At 65.5% G+C, this 18,989-nt stretch overlaps 1 protein-coding gene across 16 annotated transcripts in view; it reads left to right on the forward strand.

Annotated features, from left to right (window-relative positions):
* The window catches only part of PLEC (plectin), a 59,847-nt gene that overhangs the window by 15,907 nt on the left and 24,951 nt on the right, over window positions 1-18,989 (forward strand). For 2 of the 16 annotated variants that reach the window (XM_082601398.1, XM_082601399.1), the window contains exon 1: window positions 12,557-12,665. The exons of 8 other annotated variants lie outside the window; for them this stretch is intronic. In XM_082601398.1, coding sequence (XP_082457524.1) covers window positions 12,623-12,665 — 43 coding nt within the window. In that variant the 5' untranslated portion in view covers window positions 12,557-12,622. Of the gene's footprint in view, window positions 1-8,334; window positions 9,106-12,556; window positions 12,666-14,745; window positions 15,030-16,366; window positions 16,568-18,989 lie in introns of those variants that run through there. 6 more of the 16 variants (XM_082601393.1, XM_082601395.1, XM_082601407.1 and 3 more) reach the window with 4 other exon arrangements.

Raw genomic sequence — 18,989 nt, forward strand, 5'->3', positions numbered from 1 at the left:
TAAGAAATCTCTTGGGTCTTTAGAAGGGTGCCGAAAGCCGGCCACTCTAGTGAGCGCCTTTGTTGGCTCTGGTAGGTGGTCAGAGGCACTGGTTTAGGTGCCGAGGAGGTGCGGACTCTGAACGCTTGTCAGTGCTCGCATCCGGAGCCTAGGTTCTTTCCCCTCACATGCCCTGGGTCAGCCTCGCCCGCAGCTGAGCCCGGAGGCTTGCCCTGGCCGCCTGTGGGCGTGGCTTTGGGGGTGTCCCGGCCACCATGCTGAGCCTACAGCCCTGCTGCTCCTGCTCCCAGTAAGTCCTACCGGCAAGGCCCCTGGCGCGGTGCGGTGGCCGCTCAGATTTGGAGGGACGTCTGTTCTCATGTTAACAGTATACAGCCAGCCCTCCCCATCCACGGTTCTGCAACTGGGGATTTAAGTAATAGATCAAAAGTACTATCGGGGTGGGACTTCCGTGCTGGTCCAGCGGTTAAGATTCTGTGCTCCCAATGTAGGGGGCCAGGGTTCGATCCCTGGTCAGGGAACTAGATTCCGCGTGCTGCAACTAAGACCCGGTGCAGCCAAGTAAATAAATAAATAAATGTTTTTAAAAAACAGAAGTACTATGGGGGGGGATTCCAGAAAGTTCCAAAAAGCGAAACTTGAATTTGCTGTGGGTGCTCAAAGACAGCTATTTACATTTACACTGTATTTTTTAAAATAAATTTATTTATTTATTTTTGGCTGCGTTGTGTCTTTGTTGCTGCGCGGGCTTTCTCTAGTTGCAGTGAGAGGGCGCTATTCTTCGTTGTGGTGCACAGGTTTCTCATTGCGGTGGCTTCTCGTTGCGGAGCACGGGCTCTAGGTGCGTGGGCTTCAGTAGTTGTGGCATGCAGGCTCAGTAGTTGTGGCGCATGGGCTTAGTTGCTCTGTGGCATGTGGGATCTCCCCGGACCAGGGCTTGAACCCGTGTCCCCTGCATTGGCAGGTGGATTCACTGCACCACCAGGGAAGTCCCTGCACTGTGTTTACAACTATTTACATAGCATTTGCACTGTATTAGGTTATACGCAAATACTACTCCAGTTTTTTTTTTTTTTGCGATACGCGGGCCTCACACTGTTGTGGCCTCTCCCGTTGCGGAGCACAGGCTCCGGACGCGCAGGCTCAGCGGCCATGGCTTATGGGCCCAGCCACTCCACGGCATGTGGGATCTTCCCGGACCGGGGCACGAACCCGTGTTCCCTGCATCGGCAGGCAGACTTTCAACCACTGCGCCACCAGGGAAGCCCTACTCCAGTTTTTATAAGGGACTTGAGCATCCGAGGATTTTGGTGTTGGCTGGGGTCCTGGAATCAATCCCCCTCAGATACTGAGGGTGCCTGGACCTCCTTTCCCAGTTCACTGGGTCACTTTGTAAAAATCAGAAATATTGGTGAGTTTTTATCAAATGAGTTATCAGCAGTTTTGAGATCAATATACAGGTTTTCTCCTTCAATCTATTAATGAAGTAAACCTCTATTAATAACGTTCCTGGGAAGTACCTCATCCTTGAACTGCAAGCATCCACTGCTTGGTTTCCCTGCGTGGACGCCTCTGACCAGGCCTGGGGTGCAGGGGTGCTGAGACAGGCGTCCTTGTGTGAGAGCACTGTCCCCACTGTCCCTGCTGGAGGAAACCGCAGAGGGGTCTGTGCAGCAGGACGACACAGGACAGGACAGAATCGGCAGCCTCTCTGTAGCCCTGAGATGGAGCAGGTGTGGCAGCGGGGCTGTGGCCGCTGAGTGCCTGGAGGTGGAAGGCAGCGAGGAGGCCAGGGCTGTCTCCAAGGGGAGGAGGGTGGCGGTGGAGACAGTGGGAAGAGGACAGGTTTGAGAGATATGTGGGGGGGCAGAATGATGGGACCTCCTGATGGATGGAACATGGGGGTGGGACCCAGCATCCCTGCCCGAGGTCTCTGGCGGACACCTGGTAACGGTGCAGTTTTTGAACTGGGCTACAGGGAGAGATAGCTGGATGGGGCCCAAATGGGGACCCTCTATGCCTCCTGGGCCATCACCAGGACCCCTGGGGCCCTGGCGGCACCCACCGCAGTGCTGTGGACCTGGCCTTGCGGGGTGGAGCCGCACAGGGTGGCTGGTCTAGCTGAGCTCCCGCCTTCATCACCCAGTGGCTGCCCACGTGGAGGAGCGTTCTCCTCCTGCCCAGCCTGGTAGCTTCCCCAGGTCAGGGCCAATGCCAGGTGATGGCTGTGGGGTGAGGCCTGGTGGTGCAGGTGAGATGGCCCCCTGTTCCCACTGCAGGGAACAGGCACAGTCTGTAGCAGGGTCTCACTGGGTGATTATGGGGGACCCTGTGTGGAAGGTGTCTGCCGGCAGGGCCGACAGCTGTCACATGTCACCCCTGCACAGGATCACCTGCCCACCGGTCACTAGTGAGCCCCGGTAGGGCAGGCTGCCCAGGGCTGGGCACAGGCGTGAAGCTGGGGAGCCCTGGTGAGGAACGCGGACTGGAAGGCAGACCAGGCCTTGGGAGCAGTGGGGTGGTCTGAATGGCAGGGGGTGTGGCCTGGCGCCACACCTGCCAGGGTCTCAGGAGGCTTGTGAGGAGGGGATGCTTTGTCCCAGATAGAGGGGCTGGGAAGGAGGGGGCCTGGCTGTGGCGTAGGGCCTCAGCTTGGGTTGCAGGAACCGCAGGGGTGTAAGCTGCCTCCTGGAATTTGCAGTAAAGCTTCAAGAGCGTTCGGCCTTGGGCATGATGCGAGTCCCTGGTGCAGGCAACCTGACAGGACCCCGGCTGGGCGTGGGGAAGCCGTGCCAGGTCAGACAGCCTGCTTTCTTGAGGACCCTGGGACTAGATCTCCTGGGCAGCGAGACCGTGAAAGCTGAGGACTGTCGGGAGGGCCAGGGCCATTGCATCTCACCCACCAGAGCCACGCTTCCCCCATCTCTTGCCCCCAGGCCCTTGCCCGCCGCAGTCCAAGGGGCCTCCCTGGCCCAGGGGAACCCCGCCTACAGCTCTGTGTCCAGGCGCCCTCCACGCAGACGTTCTCTGGGGTTGGCCAGACGCCTCTTCTCTTGACCTGGGGCCTTCGTCTGTGCGTCCGCCTCCTTTGCTGGCTCGCTGCAGCCTATCTTTCCACGGCCCCACCTTCGCTGCCCCTTCCTCTGGGAAGAAACCAAGGAATGGGCTCAGTGTGTCCCATGGACTCTATCCAGGGGCCGTGGCCACAGCCCGCTTCCCAGGCCACACCACGTGGCTGCCGTTTGGGGCAGACTGGGCAGGGGCAGGCCGCAGGCCTCTGCACTGGGCCTTCTGGCTGCCACCCCTTCTCTGCGAGCCCTTGTTTGCAAGTGGCTGTAGGTGACTGCAGTGGCCACTCTCGGGTGGGCAGCGTGACATGAGGGGGCAGTTAAGGGCCTGGGACATGCCTTCTCTGTCCCCATGGTTCTGAACAGTTAGGAAAAGCCACCTAATTGCGCCTGATCCTTGTGTTACCCCATTACTTGCTTTCTGCCCTCATCTTTTCAGTAGCTTCAAATTATAATCTTATAAAATTCAATTGTACGCAGTTTTTTTGTTTTTTTGGCCATGCCGTGTGGCTTGTAGGATCTTGGTTCCCCAACCAGGGATTGAACCCTGGCCCACAGCAGTGAAAGCGCTGAGTCCTAATCACTGGACCGCCAGGGAACTCTCAATTACATGCAGTTTTAAAACTAGAACCAGCACTAATTTTGTGTGTGGGTGAGTTTTCCTACAGTTTTTAGTTCTGTTTAAGTATCTATCAGTTTCATTTGAGATTTAGTTAGGAAGTACTTTTCAGTTACAGTCTGGATTTAGGTTCATCTGGACGTGGCTAATAAAAAAGTAATAGGAATTTAGGTGTAAGGAATCACAAAATCCTCTATTAATTTCTCATATTCCTGTTTACCCCAGGTCTGCTGCTGTTTTTTCTTGAGACCTGCCTGTGCCCCGGACTGGCTGAGTCCTGAGGGGGCAGGGATGGGGTGGTGGGGGACCCTAGAACGTCAGGCCTTGAGCCAGTCCAGGGCCACACCCGCTTCTTCTCTCATCAGCCAGTACCTGCGGGCACCGCCGACTTCGCAGCTCTGCCATCATCACGCGCTCCCCTCAGTCCTGACCCGACGCACGGTGGGCCTGCCCGCAGGAAGAGTGGTCGCCTAAAGGCAGTGGCCTGGCTGGGCAAGGTGTGGGCCCCAAGGGGCCAGGAGGGGCCTTGGGGTGAGGATGGAGGAAGAATCTGGATGTGGGCCTGGCAGGAGACTGAGGCTGTGTCTGTCCCCCACAGCCCAGCACAGAGGACCAGGGTGGGGCAGGAGGGCCCAATCCTGCGGCTTACATTGAAGCCGCACGCGCGTGTGTGCCCACGCCCGAGGTGTGGGCAAGGCTTGCGCGTTTGTTTACAGCTTCCTGCGGCACCGTGAGGGGGGCAGAGCTGACCCCACCCCTGCAGTGCCAGCGCTGTCATTCTCCCCAGGGGGCAGGCAGTGCCAGTCAGTGTCCAGGAGGCTGATCCTGTCAGCAATAGGGTGGTGGTGCAAGGAGACTGCTGAGCCGGACAGTTGGTGGCAGGTGGACAGACTGGAAGGTGGAGCCACCAGGACCTGTGGGGCTGACCCATAGGGGTGAGGACCCTAGGATGTTGGCCTGAGCTGCTGGGTGGTAGATGGTGGTACATCCGCAGAGCCGGGAAGACAGGAACTTCCCAAGACAAGCTTTGTGGGTCTTTGCTGAGTTGGAGAGGCAGAGGCTGAATGTGTCACCTTGGGACTCAGAGTGTCACAGGACCGGGTGAGGTGACCCAGAGGCGCATGTGGGTGGAGGAGGGCCCCCAGCTGAGGGGAGAAGGCAGAGGGCATGGAAGGGGTGGGGGAGTGAATGGTGGTGATGAAGGAGCCTCCAGCCTCTGCCCCGGTAGGATCTACCTTCTCTCCTCACCCAGGGTGCTGGCTGGGGAGGTCGCCAGGAGGTCCAGACCGGTGGGTGTCTCCTGCAGGGAGTGAGTGGCCATGACTTCGAGGCCAGGAAAGCCACGTGCAGGAGCGGCTAGGAGGGCACTCTGAGGGTGGCCAGCAGCGGAGGACCGGGGACTGGGGGGTGGCGTGGGCCGTCCAAGCACGCCTGGATCCAGCCTGATGGCCTGGCAGTCCGGCTGGAGTTACCTGGGTCAGGTGACCGGGAGCATGGGTCTGGAAGGGTGGGGGCGGTGTAGACGGGAGCAAGCTCCGGCTGGCCTTGCACTGCGCATTGATTACTTGAGGCTCCGCCCCGGCTGGCAAGGCCCGCCCCGCGCCTCCCGGCTCCTCCCCCAGGCTGCGGCTCTGGCCTGGGCAGTGCAGTGCGGGGCTGGACTCTGCGTGGCGGCCCGCGCCGCCCTCAGCCCCCGGCGGAGACATGGACCCCTCGAGAGCCATCCAGCATGAGATCAGCTCCCTCAAAGGTGCGGGCCGGGAATGGGGACCGAGCCGGGGGGTGGGGAGTGTGGACCAGGCAGTGACCTCTGGCTGGGTGCAGCCCCCACAGGGCAGCGGTCGGGGTCTGCCGCCTTGGGGGCAGCTTTGTGGGTGGGGAGCCGGAGCCGCAGGAGACCCCATGTCCGTGTCCTGCCGGGCCTCCACCTGGTGCGAGGTCCGCCTGGAGCTGGCGGGGGTGACTCCAGCCGCAGCCCCGCAGCCCTGCAGCCCTGCAACCTTGCAGCGAGTGTCGGGGGGCGGGGCGGGCTACTGCGGCGGCGGGGGCGGGGCGGAGGTGGGAGCCGGCCTCCGCCACCTCTCGGATCCGCACTTTCTCTCCTCCCGAACTCTGCCGAATCCCCGCCCCGCTTGTCGGCCTGCCCCCCAGCGTCGAAGGGGACAGGAGGGCCTCGGGGGATCGATCACTGGAGGGGGAGGCGCCAGGCGGGCTGGCCCCGGGCAAGTCCACACTGCGGTTCTTTGTTCCGGAATAAGGGGGGGGGTGCTGGGGGCTGCCCAAGGACCCCGACTGGTTGCCCTGGAGATCCGGAGGGGCCTGGAGTGGGGTGGAGGGGGCCGCCCTGTCTGTCCGCCCCGGTCCTTCCTGTGCTGAATCAGCAACTGCGGCTGCGGTTCCCGCAGCGTGGGGGCAGGGCAGAAAGGGGTGTTCTCCCAGCCCTGGGGGGCGCGGGGGTGGGGGGATGGGGTAGAGGGAGGCGTGCCGAGGCCGGCACCGCGGGCCAGACCGGGATGTTCCAGGCTCCTGCCTGCTCCTCCCCTCAACCCCCGAGGGCGGGGCTGGTGGGAGGGAGGGGGATTCCCCTTCGTGCCCCGCCCCCTCCTTTCTTCAGCGTCCCAAACTGTTGCCCTCTCCTGCGGGGATGGCGTGGGTTGTGACGGGGCTGGGGGCCTCGGCCAAAGACCCGTGCAAGTCTGTGTGGGAGGAGGAGAGACCTTAGGTCTGGGGGCCTTGGGTGTGGCTTGGAATCATTTTGGGAGGGGGGCATGCTGTGGGGTCGGTTTGGTAGGAGGCTTGGGGGTTGGGGAATTAGGTCGATTAGGTCGGGGAATCAAACCAGGGAAATGTGCGGTGGACGTATGGGGTGGTTAGGAGGGAGAGGAGGTCAGAGTGGGGCTGTGGGTTGGGCAGGGGAGTGCGCGGGAGATGGGGTGGGGCAGGGGGAGCGCAGGAGGTCCGGGGGAGGGCTGAGGGTCAGGCCAGGAGTGGGTCTTCCGTGGGCACAGGGCCGGGCCGGGCCACTGGCCTGAGTGCTGGCCTGAAACCACAGCTGGTGTTGGTTCCCGAAGCCACAGCCCTGGTGCCCGGCAGGGTCCGCAGGCGCCAATAGGCTGAGGGGGCGTGGCTGTTGCCTACTCCAGCGCCTGCTGGGCGTCCTCCCCGAGCCGGCGCCCCGCCCTCCCCGGCCGGTGTCCCGCGGGGCTGGCCCCCTTCCCGCCGGCGGAGGGAGAGCGGCGCCGCAGAGCTGGCGGGCCGGGCTGTGGGAACAGTTGGCTGTGCCTGCAGTTTCCTCTGCCACAACGCGCGCGCGCGCGCGTGTGTGTGTGTGTGTGTGTGTGTGTGTCCCCGGCTCTGCGCTGCCGTGGCAACGGCCTCATAAACCCGCCCCACGCGCCGCCTGTTGGCTGCCTGCCCGCCCGAGCCTCCCACCTCGGGATCCCCCCCCTTCCGCCCTATTTATAAACAGTACCCGAGTTAGCAGTGCTGGGAATGGGTGTGTCCGCTTGGGGGAGGGGAGAAAGCGTGGGTCCAGGTGTGAGTGGTGTAGCGCCCAGTGGGAGAGCGGGGCATTGGGTGGAATGGGGAGGCGCGGGATGTCCGTGGCTGGAGCCTCAGCTCTGAGGGCCTAGGGGTGACCGCTGGGCGTGGCCGGGCCAAGCTGCAGGGTGTTCGCGTGGAGCACACAGCCCCTTCCTGCCCCCCGCTGCTGGTCCCCCTTTCACTGGGGCCCCCGGACCCTCTTCTAGCCTGGTGCTACTCTCCCCTCATCTGTCCAGCTGGCTCAAAGGAGGCACTCAGGCTGCCCAGGGTGGGGTGTCTCCTGGCGGCAGGGGCTCTGGGCCGCGGGTGGCTTTGGGTCCCTGTGGCAGCTGAGAGCTTCTGGCCTCCAACAGCTGGCCTGGGGCCGTGGTGGATGGAGGCCACTCAGAGCCCCTACCCTGTGCACTGCGCACAGTGCTTGGACTCTCAGCCGACTCCCTGTTCCTGGCCCGCCCTTGATCTGGCCTGGCATGGCGAGTGTTAAAGAGGGTGGCCGCTGTCTGGGTCTGACATTTAGAGCTGGGGGCTCTGTCCCTTTGCCTGCTTGATGGACAGCAGCCAGTGGTGCCTGCAGCCTGTCCATGTGCAGCAGCAGCTGCCCCTGCCATTCCCCTCAGACCTCTGCCCCCCCAAGACCGCAGCTCTTCCCTCAGCCCTTGAGTCAGTCCCCCCAAGACCTCAGCTCTCCTCCCTTAGACCTAGAGGACGCCCTGCCCAGACGGCCCAGCCCTCATCTTCAGGCCCTTGTGAATCCCTGAGGCTCTGAGACCACAACCCTGAGTTGGGTCCTGGGCCTGAGGACCCTCCTGCCCTCTCGGCTCCCGCTTCCCTTCTGCCAGCCTTTTAGATTCTGGGTCCACAGCCACTCCCGTCCACCCTCCCCCTAATCTTAGGAACCCTGAAGGAAGTGTTTAGAAACTGATGTAATTTCTGACGTGGAGCCGCGGGCCTGGGAGGGGAGGGGGCCTGCCTTGGGGATGGCCGCTGCTGCGAGGTGCCCCCCACTCGCGAGGGGCCCTGTTAGCTGAGGGTGGGAGGGGCCGCCCTTGCTGCTGAGTCAGAGGGGGCCGGCCTGGGCGTCCTGAAGGGCGGGCAGGCGGGAGGCTCGCGCAAGCGGTGGGCAGGCCGCAGTGCCGGCAGGAATCGCACGGAGCCAGAGAGCCAGGCGCCGCGAGCCACAAGCCCGGAGCCCGCGCCCTCGAGCTCAGCGCCACGGCCTGCCTGCCCCTCGGGCCCCGGTTGCACCTTGTGCCGAGGGCGTCTCCTGGACCTCCTCCCTGTGCCCCGCCCGCCGCCCTCGACTCGCCAGCGCCCTCGGCTCACCGGCTCCGGCAGCCATGGTGGCCGGCATGCTCATGCCGCTGGACCAGCTGCGGACCATTTACGAGGTGCTCTTCCGCGAGGGTGTGATGGTGGCCAAGAAGGACCGGCGGCCCCGCAGCCTGCATCCCCACGTGCCCGGTGTCACCAACCTGCAGGTCACGCGCGCTATGGCCTCCCTGCGGGCGCGGGGCCTGGTGCGGGAGACCTTCGCCTGGCGCCACTTTTACTGGTACCTCACCAACGAGGGCATTGCCCACCTGCGCCAGTACCTGCACCTGCCGCCGGAGATCGTGCCCGCCTCTTTGCAGCGGGTGCGCCGCCCTGTCGCCATGGTGATGCCTGCCCGCCGCACCCCCCACGTGCAGGCCGTGCAGGGTCCCCTGGGCTGCCCGCCCAAGCGGGGGCCGCTGCCAGCCGAGGACCCTACCCGTGAGGAGCGGTGGGTCTACCGTCGGAAGGAGCCTGAGGAGGGGGCACCTGAGCCCCCTGTGGTGCCCGCCGCCACCCCAGGGACCCTGGCGAGGCCTGGCCCGGAGCCTGCCCCAGCCGCAGGTAGCTGTGTCCTGGCCCCAGGGTGGGGGATGGGAGGGGGTGCTGGGGCCTGGGCCTGGTGGGCTGGGGTGGGCAGCCAGTGTGCAAAAGCTTTGCTCCCGCCAGCAGGTGGCGCCGTTTCTGCCTGCGCGCTCTGGTCAGTGGACCCACAGAACTCCTGGCTTGAGGACCTTGGGGTGGGTAGGCCAAGGAGGGGCCGGTGGGTTACTGCCAGCCCATCCCCAGGCACACCCCGGAGCTAGGGGTGGGGCTTGTGGTTCTTGGACTGGCAGGACCAGCTGTTAACACAGCCCTGGCCGGCACCCTCGGCCCTCTCCCCAGCGTTGCCCTTGTCCTGTGCCCTGCTCGCCCCCACCCCACCCCCGCGACTTGTCCACCCTGAGGCCCTCTCTGCAGGAGGTGGGGGCATGCAGAGGAGGTGCTGGGATGGGACAGCGGTGTAGCTTCTCTCCAACAGTGTGGGTGACTACCTGACCTTTCTGAGCCTTGAGTTTGTCCAGTTGGGGTGACACCTGCCCCCATGGTTGTGTGGCACAGATGTGATACTGTGACTGGCTGCTTGGTCGGCTTGGGGTTGGTGATGGCCTAGCGGGCAGCCCTGGGTTGGGGCGAGAAGAGCAGACCCTAGGTAGGAACATCTGCCGCTGGGCCTGAGGCCGAGGCATGGCGGGTGCAGGGCCCAGCCTGGGGTCCAGGCAGATCCTTCCCAGCTGGAGCCAGGTCTCAGAGGATGGAACAGGTCCTCTTGTCCCAGAGGTGGCCTCAAGCCCTTGCTGTGTCCCTGCTCTGTGGCATCCCTCTGTCCCTAAGCACCTGTGCTGCAGGACCCAGGTGGGCAGAGGGTCCCGTGCAGCTCGAGGCTTACACATGCGCTTCTGGAACCCGTTGGCCTTGGCGTTGAGGTGGGGCAGCCCGCACCTGCTTCCGTCTGTGTGTCTCACTACCTGGGGAGGAATTTGGTTTCTGAGGCGGGGGCGGGGGGCCTGGGGCGAGGCTAGCAGGGTGGGTAGGAGTTTGCCAGGTAAATGAACGTGGTCTGGGGACCCAGGTGCAGGCCCAGGTGCTGAGCGGAAGCGCCGGCCCTGGCCTGGTCCGGGTTTGACCCGCGAACTCGGGCCTAGGTGTGGGAGCCCATCTGGGAGGATCAGTGAGGCTGTGGGCAGAGGGGCAGCCTCGGGCTCACCACACGGCCTCTCCAGCTCCTGTCAACGGGGCGACAGTGACACCCACAAAGAGTCAGTAGTGCTTCGCTGGGCGCTTGGTCAGCTGCGACCAAGCACCCGGTGGCCGGCTCTCGGCCTGGGCCTTCTCGCCCAACCTTCGCCTCGCTGCTGCCCCTACCCTGCGCAGTGGCTGGTGGACAAGCCTCCTCCCCCTTCTTGGGTCAGGGGTGTGGTGAGTGCAAGCCTCTCCCTCCCCTTCGCTCCTTCCTTCCTTGTCTGTGGCCTCGGTGGGCTGGGCAGGGTGGCTGGGCGGGCAGTTGGCCGTGGGCCAGGAGGGGGGACTGGGTGTGGCTGCAGTGGGCAGAGCGGGGGTGGGGGGTGGGGGGACCCCCCAGCCCTGACGGAGGTGACTCAGTCTTCCCTTCCCAGCCGCAGTCGCCGGTGGCAGCTCAGAGTTTCCAACAGGAAATGAACTCCAGCTCCAGGATGAGTCAGGGCCGGCGGGTGTGGGCTTCCCTTCCCCTTGGTCCCTCAGGCCTAGCACAGGATCTGAGTGCCACTCTGGGTACAGGAGAACACCTAGGGCGCCTTGGGTGCTGGATGTGGCACAGGGCTACATCCCAGTCTGCAGGGGTTGTGATGCTCCACACTCCGGCTAGGAAGGTTCTGATGACATTTAGAACCATCGACTTCCCAGAGTTTTAAAAATTATCAAGTGATGAGCCACACAGCCGCCTTCTTCCTCACAGCCTCGCCCTCCAGTCAGCTTGCAGAAGGACCAGGTCAACAGCCCATGGGGCCAGCCGCCCTGCTCACCAGAGTGGCCTCGGTCAGGTGGGCTGCCTGTGCACGTCCAGCCCCGGCTGGGGAGTGACGGACGCTGCGGGGCAGTCAGCTGTGCCTGCCGCGCCACGGTCCCCACGTGAGGCCCCCGCCCACCTGTGCCCTGCTGGTCTGCTCGTCTGAGTGGGAAGGTGTCCACTCGCTTGTTCAGCCACCTACCAGCCAGACCCAGGCCGAGTCCCGGGCCGGGAGCCCCCAGCATCTGGGGATGGGCTGGATGAAGAGCTAGCAGGGAGGGCCCCTGTGCGGAGTTGCCCTGAGCTGAGCCCTGACGGATGAGGACCGCGCTTGGCCCAAGAGCCGCCTGGCAGAAGGAGGGACAGAGGGGGGCCGGGTGGCAGGAGGGCGAGGAATCGGGGGTTCCTTCGTGTGACAGAAAACTCGGGGAGTGCGTTCTTATATATGAATTTCATTTACGTTTCAAGTGGTAATGCTCGGCATGGCTTAAAATTCAGAGTGGACTGAAACTTCTGTAGAGAAGAGGTACCATCTGAACGCTCTCAGCACCTGTGCTCCAACAGCGTCTTACATGGCAGACGCAGGTGGCCTTCGGGGTCTTGCTTCTTCTGACCCCACTGTGCACCTGGCTTTCCCACGTGGCTTGTCCCCCAAGCAGGGGACACAGAGTCAGCACACAGAGCTGCCGGGCTCCTTTTCACGGCGCGTGGCGCCCCAGCCAGCCCTCCGTGAGTCTCCAGCTTTGTGTCTGGGCTGTGTTCGGAGAAATCTGCAGAACTCTGGCAGGTTTTCTAAGCAGGGTACGGCAGGATTAGATTTGTCTCTTTTTTTTTTGCGGTACGCGGGCCTCTCACTGTTGTGGCCTCTCCCGTTGCGGAGCACAGGCTCCGGACGCGCAGGCTCAGCGGCCATGGCTCATGGGCCCAGGCGCTCCGCGGCATGTGGGATCTTCCCGGACCGGGGCACGAACCCGTGTCCCCTGCATCGGCAGGCGGACTCTCAACCACTGCGCCACCAGGAAAGCCCCCTAGATTTGTCTTTTACTGGGTCCTGCAGTGGCTGGGCAGGCCAGCGCCCGGGGAGGGGAGGAGCGCAGAGGCTGGGACTCAGTGAAGAGATGTCACCTTTGTCAGGGCTGGAGGCTGCGGTGGCTGCACCTGAGCTGGTCGTGGGGGATATGGCAGGGAGGGGTCCAGGAGCGGCCGGGGAGGTGCAGGCTGGTGGGGCCTGTGCAGCAAGGGGGAGGCTGCGGGGTGGGCCGGGGTGGGCCAGGCAGGCACAGGAGGGAGACCGGTGGCCCCTCCGGCTCTGCCGGAGGGCTCAGGGATTGCAGGCAGGCTGGTCCGACCTGTTGATCCGCTGAGCTTCGGCTCTGCTGGGCTTGCTGACTAAGGGGTGGCCGTGAGGAGGAGCCACGGCTCCCAGGGCTGGGTGGGGGGAGGCCAGGGCTCCAGCGAGCCTGCCCTCCGCCTCCCATCCTTTCCCTCCTTCCTGCCTTCCCTTCCTTTCCTCTCTGCCGGCTCTTGGAGCGGCCTGGCCCGTGTTCGGCAGCCATGGACAGGTACAGCATGGAGGAGCTGATTCAGCTGGGCCAAGGTAGGGCAGGGCTGGGGGGGCGCTGCAGGCCTTTGGGAGGGAGGGGCCCTGGAGGGGCAGGACTTGGGACTCGGGGATGAGCACGGCTCCCTCTCAGAGGTGCCCGGGGGTGTGTGGTGTGGGATGGAGGCTCTGGGAGCTGCAGGCCCTGCCCCAGGTCCCTGGGGGGGCGGGGGGTGCTGCCCGCCACCCTCGAGGGAGGGACACCCTTGCCTCTGGGAGCTGGTTCTCCCCCGGCTATTGACTCCTCTGAGGAGCCCGGTCCCAGTCGCAGCCTCCAGAGCTGGCTGCTGCAGGCCACTCTGCATCAGCAGTGGGTTTCTGAAGCTCGGGGTTGATGGGCAGGAGGCTCGGGTGGCCTGGCCCTCCACACCTCCACCCCTCCGGCCCTCTCCTCGTTGCCCCTGGCCTCTCCACGTGGACCAGGGGGCCTCCACCCCGGCGGCCAGAGGCCAAATGTGGTTTGCTGTGCTTTGCTGCAGGCTGACCACACACTCCAGGCAGACCGCCGGGGCTGACATCACAGCCTTGTGTGACCGAGGGTGAGCCCCTCACCCTTTCTGTGCCTCGGTTTCCTCATTTGTACGATGCAGTAATACACGGGGCTTACTCCGTAGCTTTCTCTGAGGGTTGGAATAGAATGGTGCTGGGCACAGGGGCGGCGCTACAAGACGGGGTGCAAACCCCTGTGCTCTGTCTGCTCGGGCCTGAGGGGTCCAGGCTGCTGGGAGGAGAGAGGAAGGACCGTGACCCCCACGTCCTGTCTCCCGAGCGCACTGAGGCCTGGGTCAGTCCAGGATGTGATGTGGGCCGGTACCTCGGCCCGAAGCGTCCTGCAGACCCGCCGCTGCTGGGGTCTGGGTGGGGTCAGCGTAGACACTGGGACTGTCCTGGGGTGGGGAGGCACGGCCCGAGCTGGGGGGCGGGCGCTCACGTGGCCCAGCCCGATTTGACCTGAGATGTCACCTTGGGGAGGCTGTCCGGTCCCTCTGGGCCAGGTGTTGCGTCCTGTGACTTGTGCAGGGGGGTGGGGGGAGCCCCTGCCTGTGTGGCCTTTCCGAGTGCTCCCCCACTGCTGTCCCTACCCCACGAGGCAGGCAGGGCAGGGCTGTGCCCCATTCAAGGGGGCGTGAGCCCCCGAGGCCCACGTGCTGGTGCTCGGCCTGTTCCAGGAGGCTTCTTATTATTAGACTCACCCATGGGAGCCTGGGGGTAGCGTCGGGGGTGGGGTGGCGCCGCCCAGTCAGCCTGGGCTCCAGCGAGGCTCTGGGCCCAGGTGCCCTCGCCCTGCACGTCACGTTCTAAGTCTGGACCCATGACGGGCCTCGCCGGCCCTGCTTGGATATTTATATCCCCCGGGCCCCCTGCCCACCGCTCCCCTCCCCCACGGACACAGGCACTGCTGTCAGCGGCACCACCGCCACTGCCGGGCTCACTGCTCCCTCCGAGGGGCCTGTGACCCTCCCCACACCCCGCACCCACTCCCTGTCGGACCCGTGGGCTCCCACCACTGTCCCCAATGAAGATTGTGCCGGGTAGGTGGGGCAGCCGCGGGTGGGAGGCTCTGTCCTTACCTCTGTGCGCGGTCTGCTCTCCAGGCCGGCACCTGGGCCCCTCCCCCGCACCCTGTTTGTTGTCCTGTGGGGGGTAGGGGCGTCGGGGCTCTGGCCGCTTGTCTTTGAGGGTGGTTAGGTCAGCTGCCAGCCTGGGAGGCCAGCGAGGGCTGGGGTGCTGGCAGCTGTCACCAGAGGGTACCCTTGGAGGCAGAGTGGGGTGCTCGGGCACCACGGTCGCCCTCCTGGTGGGTGTGGGGGCGGGGGCAGGACTGTGCTGAGGCCGCCCAGGGCCCAGGCTGGGGGGGCCTGCCGCTCGGCCAGGCTTCCCCGCAGGCCCCTCCTCCTGGCGGGTGTGGCCGAGGGTGGGCAGGGGTTAAGGCTCCCGCTACCCTTGAGCGTGACACCGTGATAGCTGCGCTGGGACAGCTGGGCCGGCGCCGCCGTGGGAGGGTGGGGAGCGCGGAGGGGGAGGGGGAGGGAGGGGGGCTGGCGGGAGCACGGTTGGCGCAGCAGCAGCAGCGGCGCCAGGGCTGGTCTCTGGGCGCCTGGCGGACGGTCATAGGGCGGTCCTGCAGGGGGCGGTCCCCGGTCCCGGGGCACCCCCCGCGGTCCTCTCCGCCCGGGGAAGGGAGGGGGCTGCCCGGCCTCGAGCAGCGCTTCCAAAGGGCGATTCCGCCTGCCCTGCTCTCCAGAGCCATGGAGCCCTCGGGCAGTCTGTTCCCTTCCCTGGTGGTCGTGGGCCACGTTGTCACCCTGGCCGCTGTGTGGCACTGGCACAGGGTGCGCCGGCGGGTGCAGGATGAGCAAGGTAAGGCCGCTGGTGGCTACTGCCCGGGGGCTGCTGTCGCCAGCCGCCACCCCGTCAGGGGGCTGAGGGCGGGGCGGGCAAGGGGCCGCCTCCCTCCCGCCCCTGCGTTTCCCTACGCCCTCCCCTTCCGTCCGGGGGAAGCAGCACTGGCACGTGGTCAGAAGCGGTGTTGCCCCTGCCTCCTGCCCTGCTTCTCTGGGTAGGGCCGGGGCTCTGTGGCTTCATCAGCCTGGAGCCCCCTACTGGGCGGGGGGGTTCTGGACAGGTGGGGAGTGGGCGGCAGGAGCAGTGCAGGAGCGTCCAGTCCGGAAGGGAGGCCCCTCCGTAGCAGTCAGGGACAGGGTGAGCACAGGTGACTGTGCACAGAAACTGCAGCTGGCAGGTGCAGGCCGGGTGTCCTGGGGCAGGTCTTGGGAGAGCTCCCGCCCAGGACTGAGGTGGGGTTGGGCCTGGGCGGAGCCTCCCCGCCCTGCGCAGAGGTGAGGCAGGTGCCTGAGCGCCCGTGGCCAGGGCCTAGGAACGCCTGGGACCGGCAGCCTGGCTGTGTTCTGCCCTCCCCCTGCTCCAGGTCACCCGCTCTGGGCTGTATCCCTTGGCAGCAGCTGCGTGCAGCCCAGGAGGGTGGGGCCTCCACTCAAGTGAATGAGCTGGGGGGCGGGGGCATGGTGACCGGGGTTCTGGCCAGAGGGACTGCCCCACCGGGGACCTGCCGGTCTGCACTGGGCATAGCCTGGAGTGTGGAGGCTTGCCCTCAGTGGGGGTGGCCAGGGCTGGCCCCTGGCAGGGGTGCTGGGCCCGCTGGGCCCTAGGCCTGAGTCCCGATGGGGCTACTAGGCGTGGCTTTGGGGGCTGGGGAGCAGCTGGTGACTCAGCTGCAGGGACGGTCAATAAACAGTTCAATAAAACGCGCGGGCCAGGACTTCTTTGCTGTGGGTTGGCCCTCCCTCCCTCAGCCTGCTTCTGTGCCCTGTCCCCACGTGGGGAAGGGGCTCCCCTCGGCCGCTCCCTGTCCCTGCTGCCCTTGGTGCCCCTTGAGGCTTCGGTGCTCCTGCTCTGTTCTCAGCTGTTCTCAGCCCCCCGCTGCTCGCATTGCCCCCAGCCTCTCCCTCGTCCCCGGGAACGGTTATCTTAGGGAGTTCCCAGGCCTCTTTGTCCTCGAGGGCAGCCTCCCCCTGCCCCCAGTCCCCCAGGCCTAGCCGGGTCCTCTCCCTCCACGTAGGGGCGCGGCTTCCAGGCTCACATTGGGCGGGGCGCCCGCCGGGGGGCAGGGTCTTGGCGTCTGGCCGCCGCGGCGGCGGGGGAGGGTGTGGAGAGAAGAGCTGGCGGCCCCGGCCTCACGGGTGGGCTGGGAAGCAGACGCTGCCCTGTCCTGTTTGCTGTCCCCAGGGCGCCCGAGCTCATGGCTGCGCCTGGCACGCGGGGGGCGGGAGTCGCTCTTGCCGCGCAGAAGGAGGTTGTGCTGGAGCGGCCGTGCTGGCTGGATGGGGGCTGCGAGCAGGCCCGCAGGGGCTACCTCTACGGGCAGCTGTGCTGCGTAGGTGGGTGCGTGCGGCTGGAGGGTGGTGGTGCAGGGGGGGCACCTGCCTCTGACTCCTCGTCATCTCCGCTGGGTGCTGCCCAGCCCAAGTGCAGCCCCATCCGCAGGCTCAGTTCCGGAAACACCTGGGGAGGAAGGCGGAGTGAGGTCCCCTCTGCCCCTTTGTTCCCTCTGGAGAAGGGGGAGGGGAGGTGGGCGCGGCGGCTTGGGCCAGGGCCTCGGCTTCTGGGCACCGGGCGGTTGGCAGTCGGCCGCGTGAGGGGAGAGGGCGGAGCTGAGGGCGGGCCTGCAGGCCCTTCGCCTCCCGCCTCTCGTAGGCCGAGGTCCCCTTCTCCGTCCGCAAGCTTCCTGTCCCAGGAGCGGCTTCGCTCGTCGTGGGGGGCTTCCAGCCTTAGGGTCCACATCTGTAGAAGGGGGCATCGATACTCTTCAGAGGGCGTGGGCAGCTCTAGGGGACCCTGGGCTGGTGGACAGGACAGGGGTCAGGCAGATGTGCAGGCGCGCCAGTGCTGGGGAATGTCCTGGGGAGGGCCTGCTGAGACGTGCTGCAGCCTGGCCTGTGGGGAGTCAGGCGGGGCAGGGCCGGCCTGGGAGGGGTTGTCTCTGGGTTTGAGGGCCCGAATAGGATGGACAGGGGAGGGAGCATCTACAGCTAGGGGCGAGGGGCTAGTAGGCAGGGCTGGAGGGAGGGGCTGTGGAGCGGGGAGAGGACGAGCTCTGAGACCCCGCGGGGAGCTCAGAGGCAGGAGGGCGTCCAGGGGGGCCGGGCGCTGGAGCCAGGCTTGGGAGGAGCAGGGGGAACCGCATCCCAGATGGTGAGAGGCAGCATCCTTGGAGGCCCCTCGGAGGCAGAGGGAGACCTGGAGAAGGAGCGGGGCCGGGCCCGGGCCGGGGGCTCATCCAGTGCTGTGGGTCCTGCTCGTCCTGGACTCCCTGCTCCACTCCTGACTCACTCCCAGGGGCCTCGTGTGTGTGCCCTCCCCAGAATGACACCCCTACCCCTGCAGGCAGAGACCCCACCTCCCTGTTACTGCTGGACTAGCCCTGAGCCTGCATACAGCAGGCGCCCAGTACAGGCTTTTTGAACTTCGGTGAGGATGAGCGGCTCTCTGAAGAAGGCGTTTCTGCAGGATCCAAACCTGGGGAGGGGCAGTGGGTGTGAGGCGTTCTCGGTGACCCTGTCCTGGGAGTGCTGGCCAGCGAGGGGTCAGATTTGGGATTCTGGAGCGCCTCTGGAGGGTGAAGAGCTGATGTCCGTGGGGCCTCTCCAGGCCCTGCCCAGAAGGCTGCGGGATGTGTAGAGCAGATGCAGAGTCTGGGCTTGGGGCCTGAGGGGCCTCTCCGAGGTGGGGAGGGATGTGACCTTCGGCAGAGCCCCGGAAGTCTGACTGTGCCTCTAGGGCCAGGGGTGGGGTGTAAGCAGCTCCACCTGGCTTGGGCACCCCCTACCCCATGGGGTTTGGGCGCCCTCCCGTGGCTACAGAAGGGCAAGCGGGGACGGGGTGGGGTGAGCTTTCCCTGGAGCCGACGCCGGAGGTGCTGTGGGCATGGGGGGGCACCGCTGACAGCTGGATCACATCACATCTGACTGGAAAATTCTGTGGTCGGGGCGGTACATTCTTTCCTGCGGTGGTCGGGCAGCCTGGGCAGTCCCCACGCTTCCAGGAGCAGCTGTGTGCGAGACCAGAGGGAGCAGGCGCAGGTGGCACCCCCGTGCCCTTTGTTCTCCCACCTTCACAGCCCATATAGCTGCCACCTGTGTGCCCCGCCCAAGTGCAAACTGCCCCCCACCCGTCCTGCCCCCACTGCCCCCAGGTGCGGCTTCCTTTCCTGTGAGTCACCGTGCAAGGGGGGTGGGCCGTCACTGTGCAAAGGGGGGGCCCTCCCCATCCCTGACTCACTGGCTGCCCTCCCCATCCCTGACTCACTGGCTGCCGCCCCCCGCCCCGTGCTCCCCTCTGGCCCCAGGCCCCCCCTCCCGACCGACCGTGGGGCAGAGTTCCTGCGGCTCAGGGCTGGGCAGTCCTGCCGGGTGAGTCAGCGCTCGGCTATGTGCCCCCTCCTGCCCTGCTGTGTGCTCTGCCTTCAGATGGGGCACTGCTCCAGGATGTGCCTGGTGGGCAGCTCTGGAAGGGCCCACCTGGCACTGGACCATAGTGGCCCTGGAGCCAGGGGCACAGTGGAGCCTGGCTCCCACCCCACAGAGGGCATGTAGGTCTGTGAGAAGGGATGATTTAGGAGGACTTCAAGGAAAGGACGGGCACTTGGCCCCCCCAGGCCAGGTGTCACTCAGCTTGGGGGTCCCTCCTTAGAGCCCCTCCAGCAGGTAGTGTGGGCAGGCACGGGGGTAGCCCTGGGCTCAGCAGCCCTGAGCCGGTGCTTGCCCAAGAGGTGTAACCCGTGGGCTCCCTGGGCCCAGCCGC

The sequence above is a fragment of the Mesoplodon mirus genome, assembly GCF_964341445.2.
Source record: "Mesoplodon mirus genome assembly, chromosome: 16".
NCBI classification, from domain to species: domain Eukaryota; kingdom Metazoa; phylum Chordata; class Mammalia; order Artiodactyla; family Ziphiidae; genus Mesoplodon; species Mesoplodon mirus.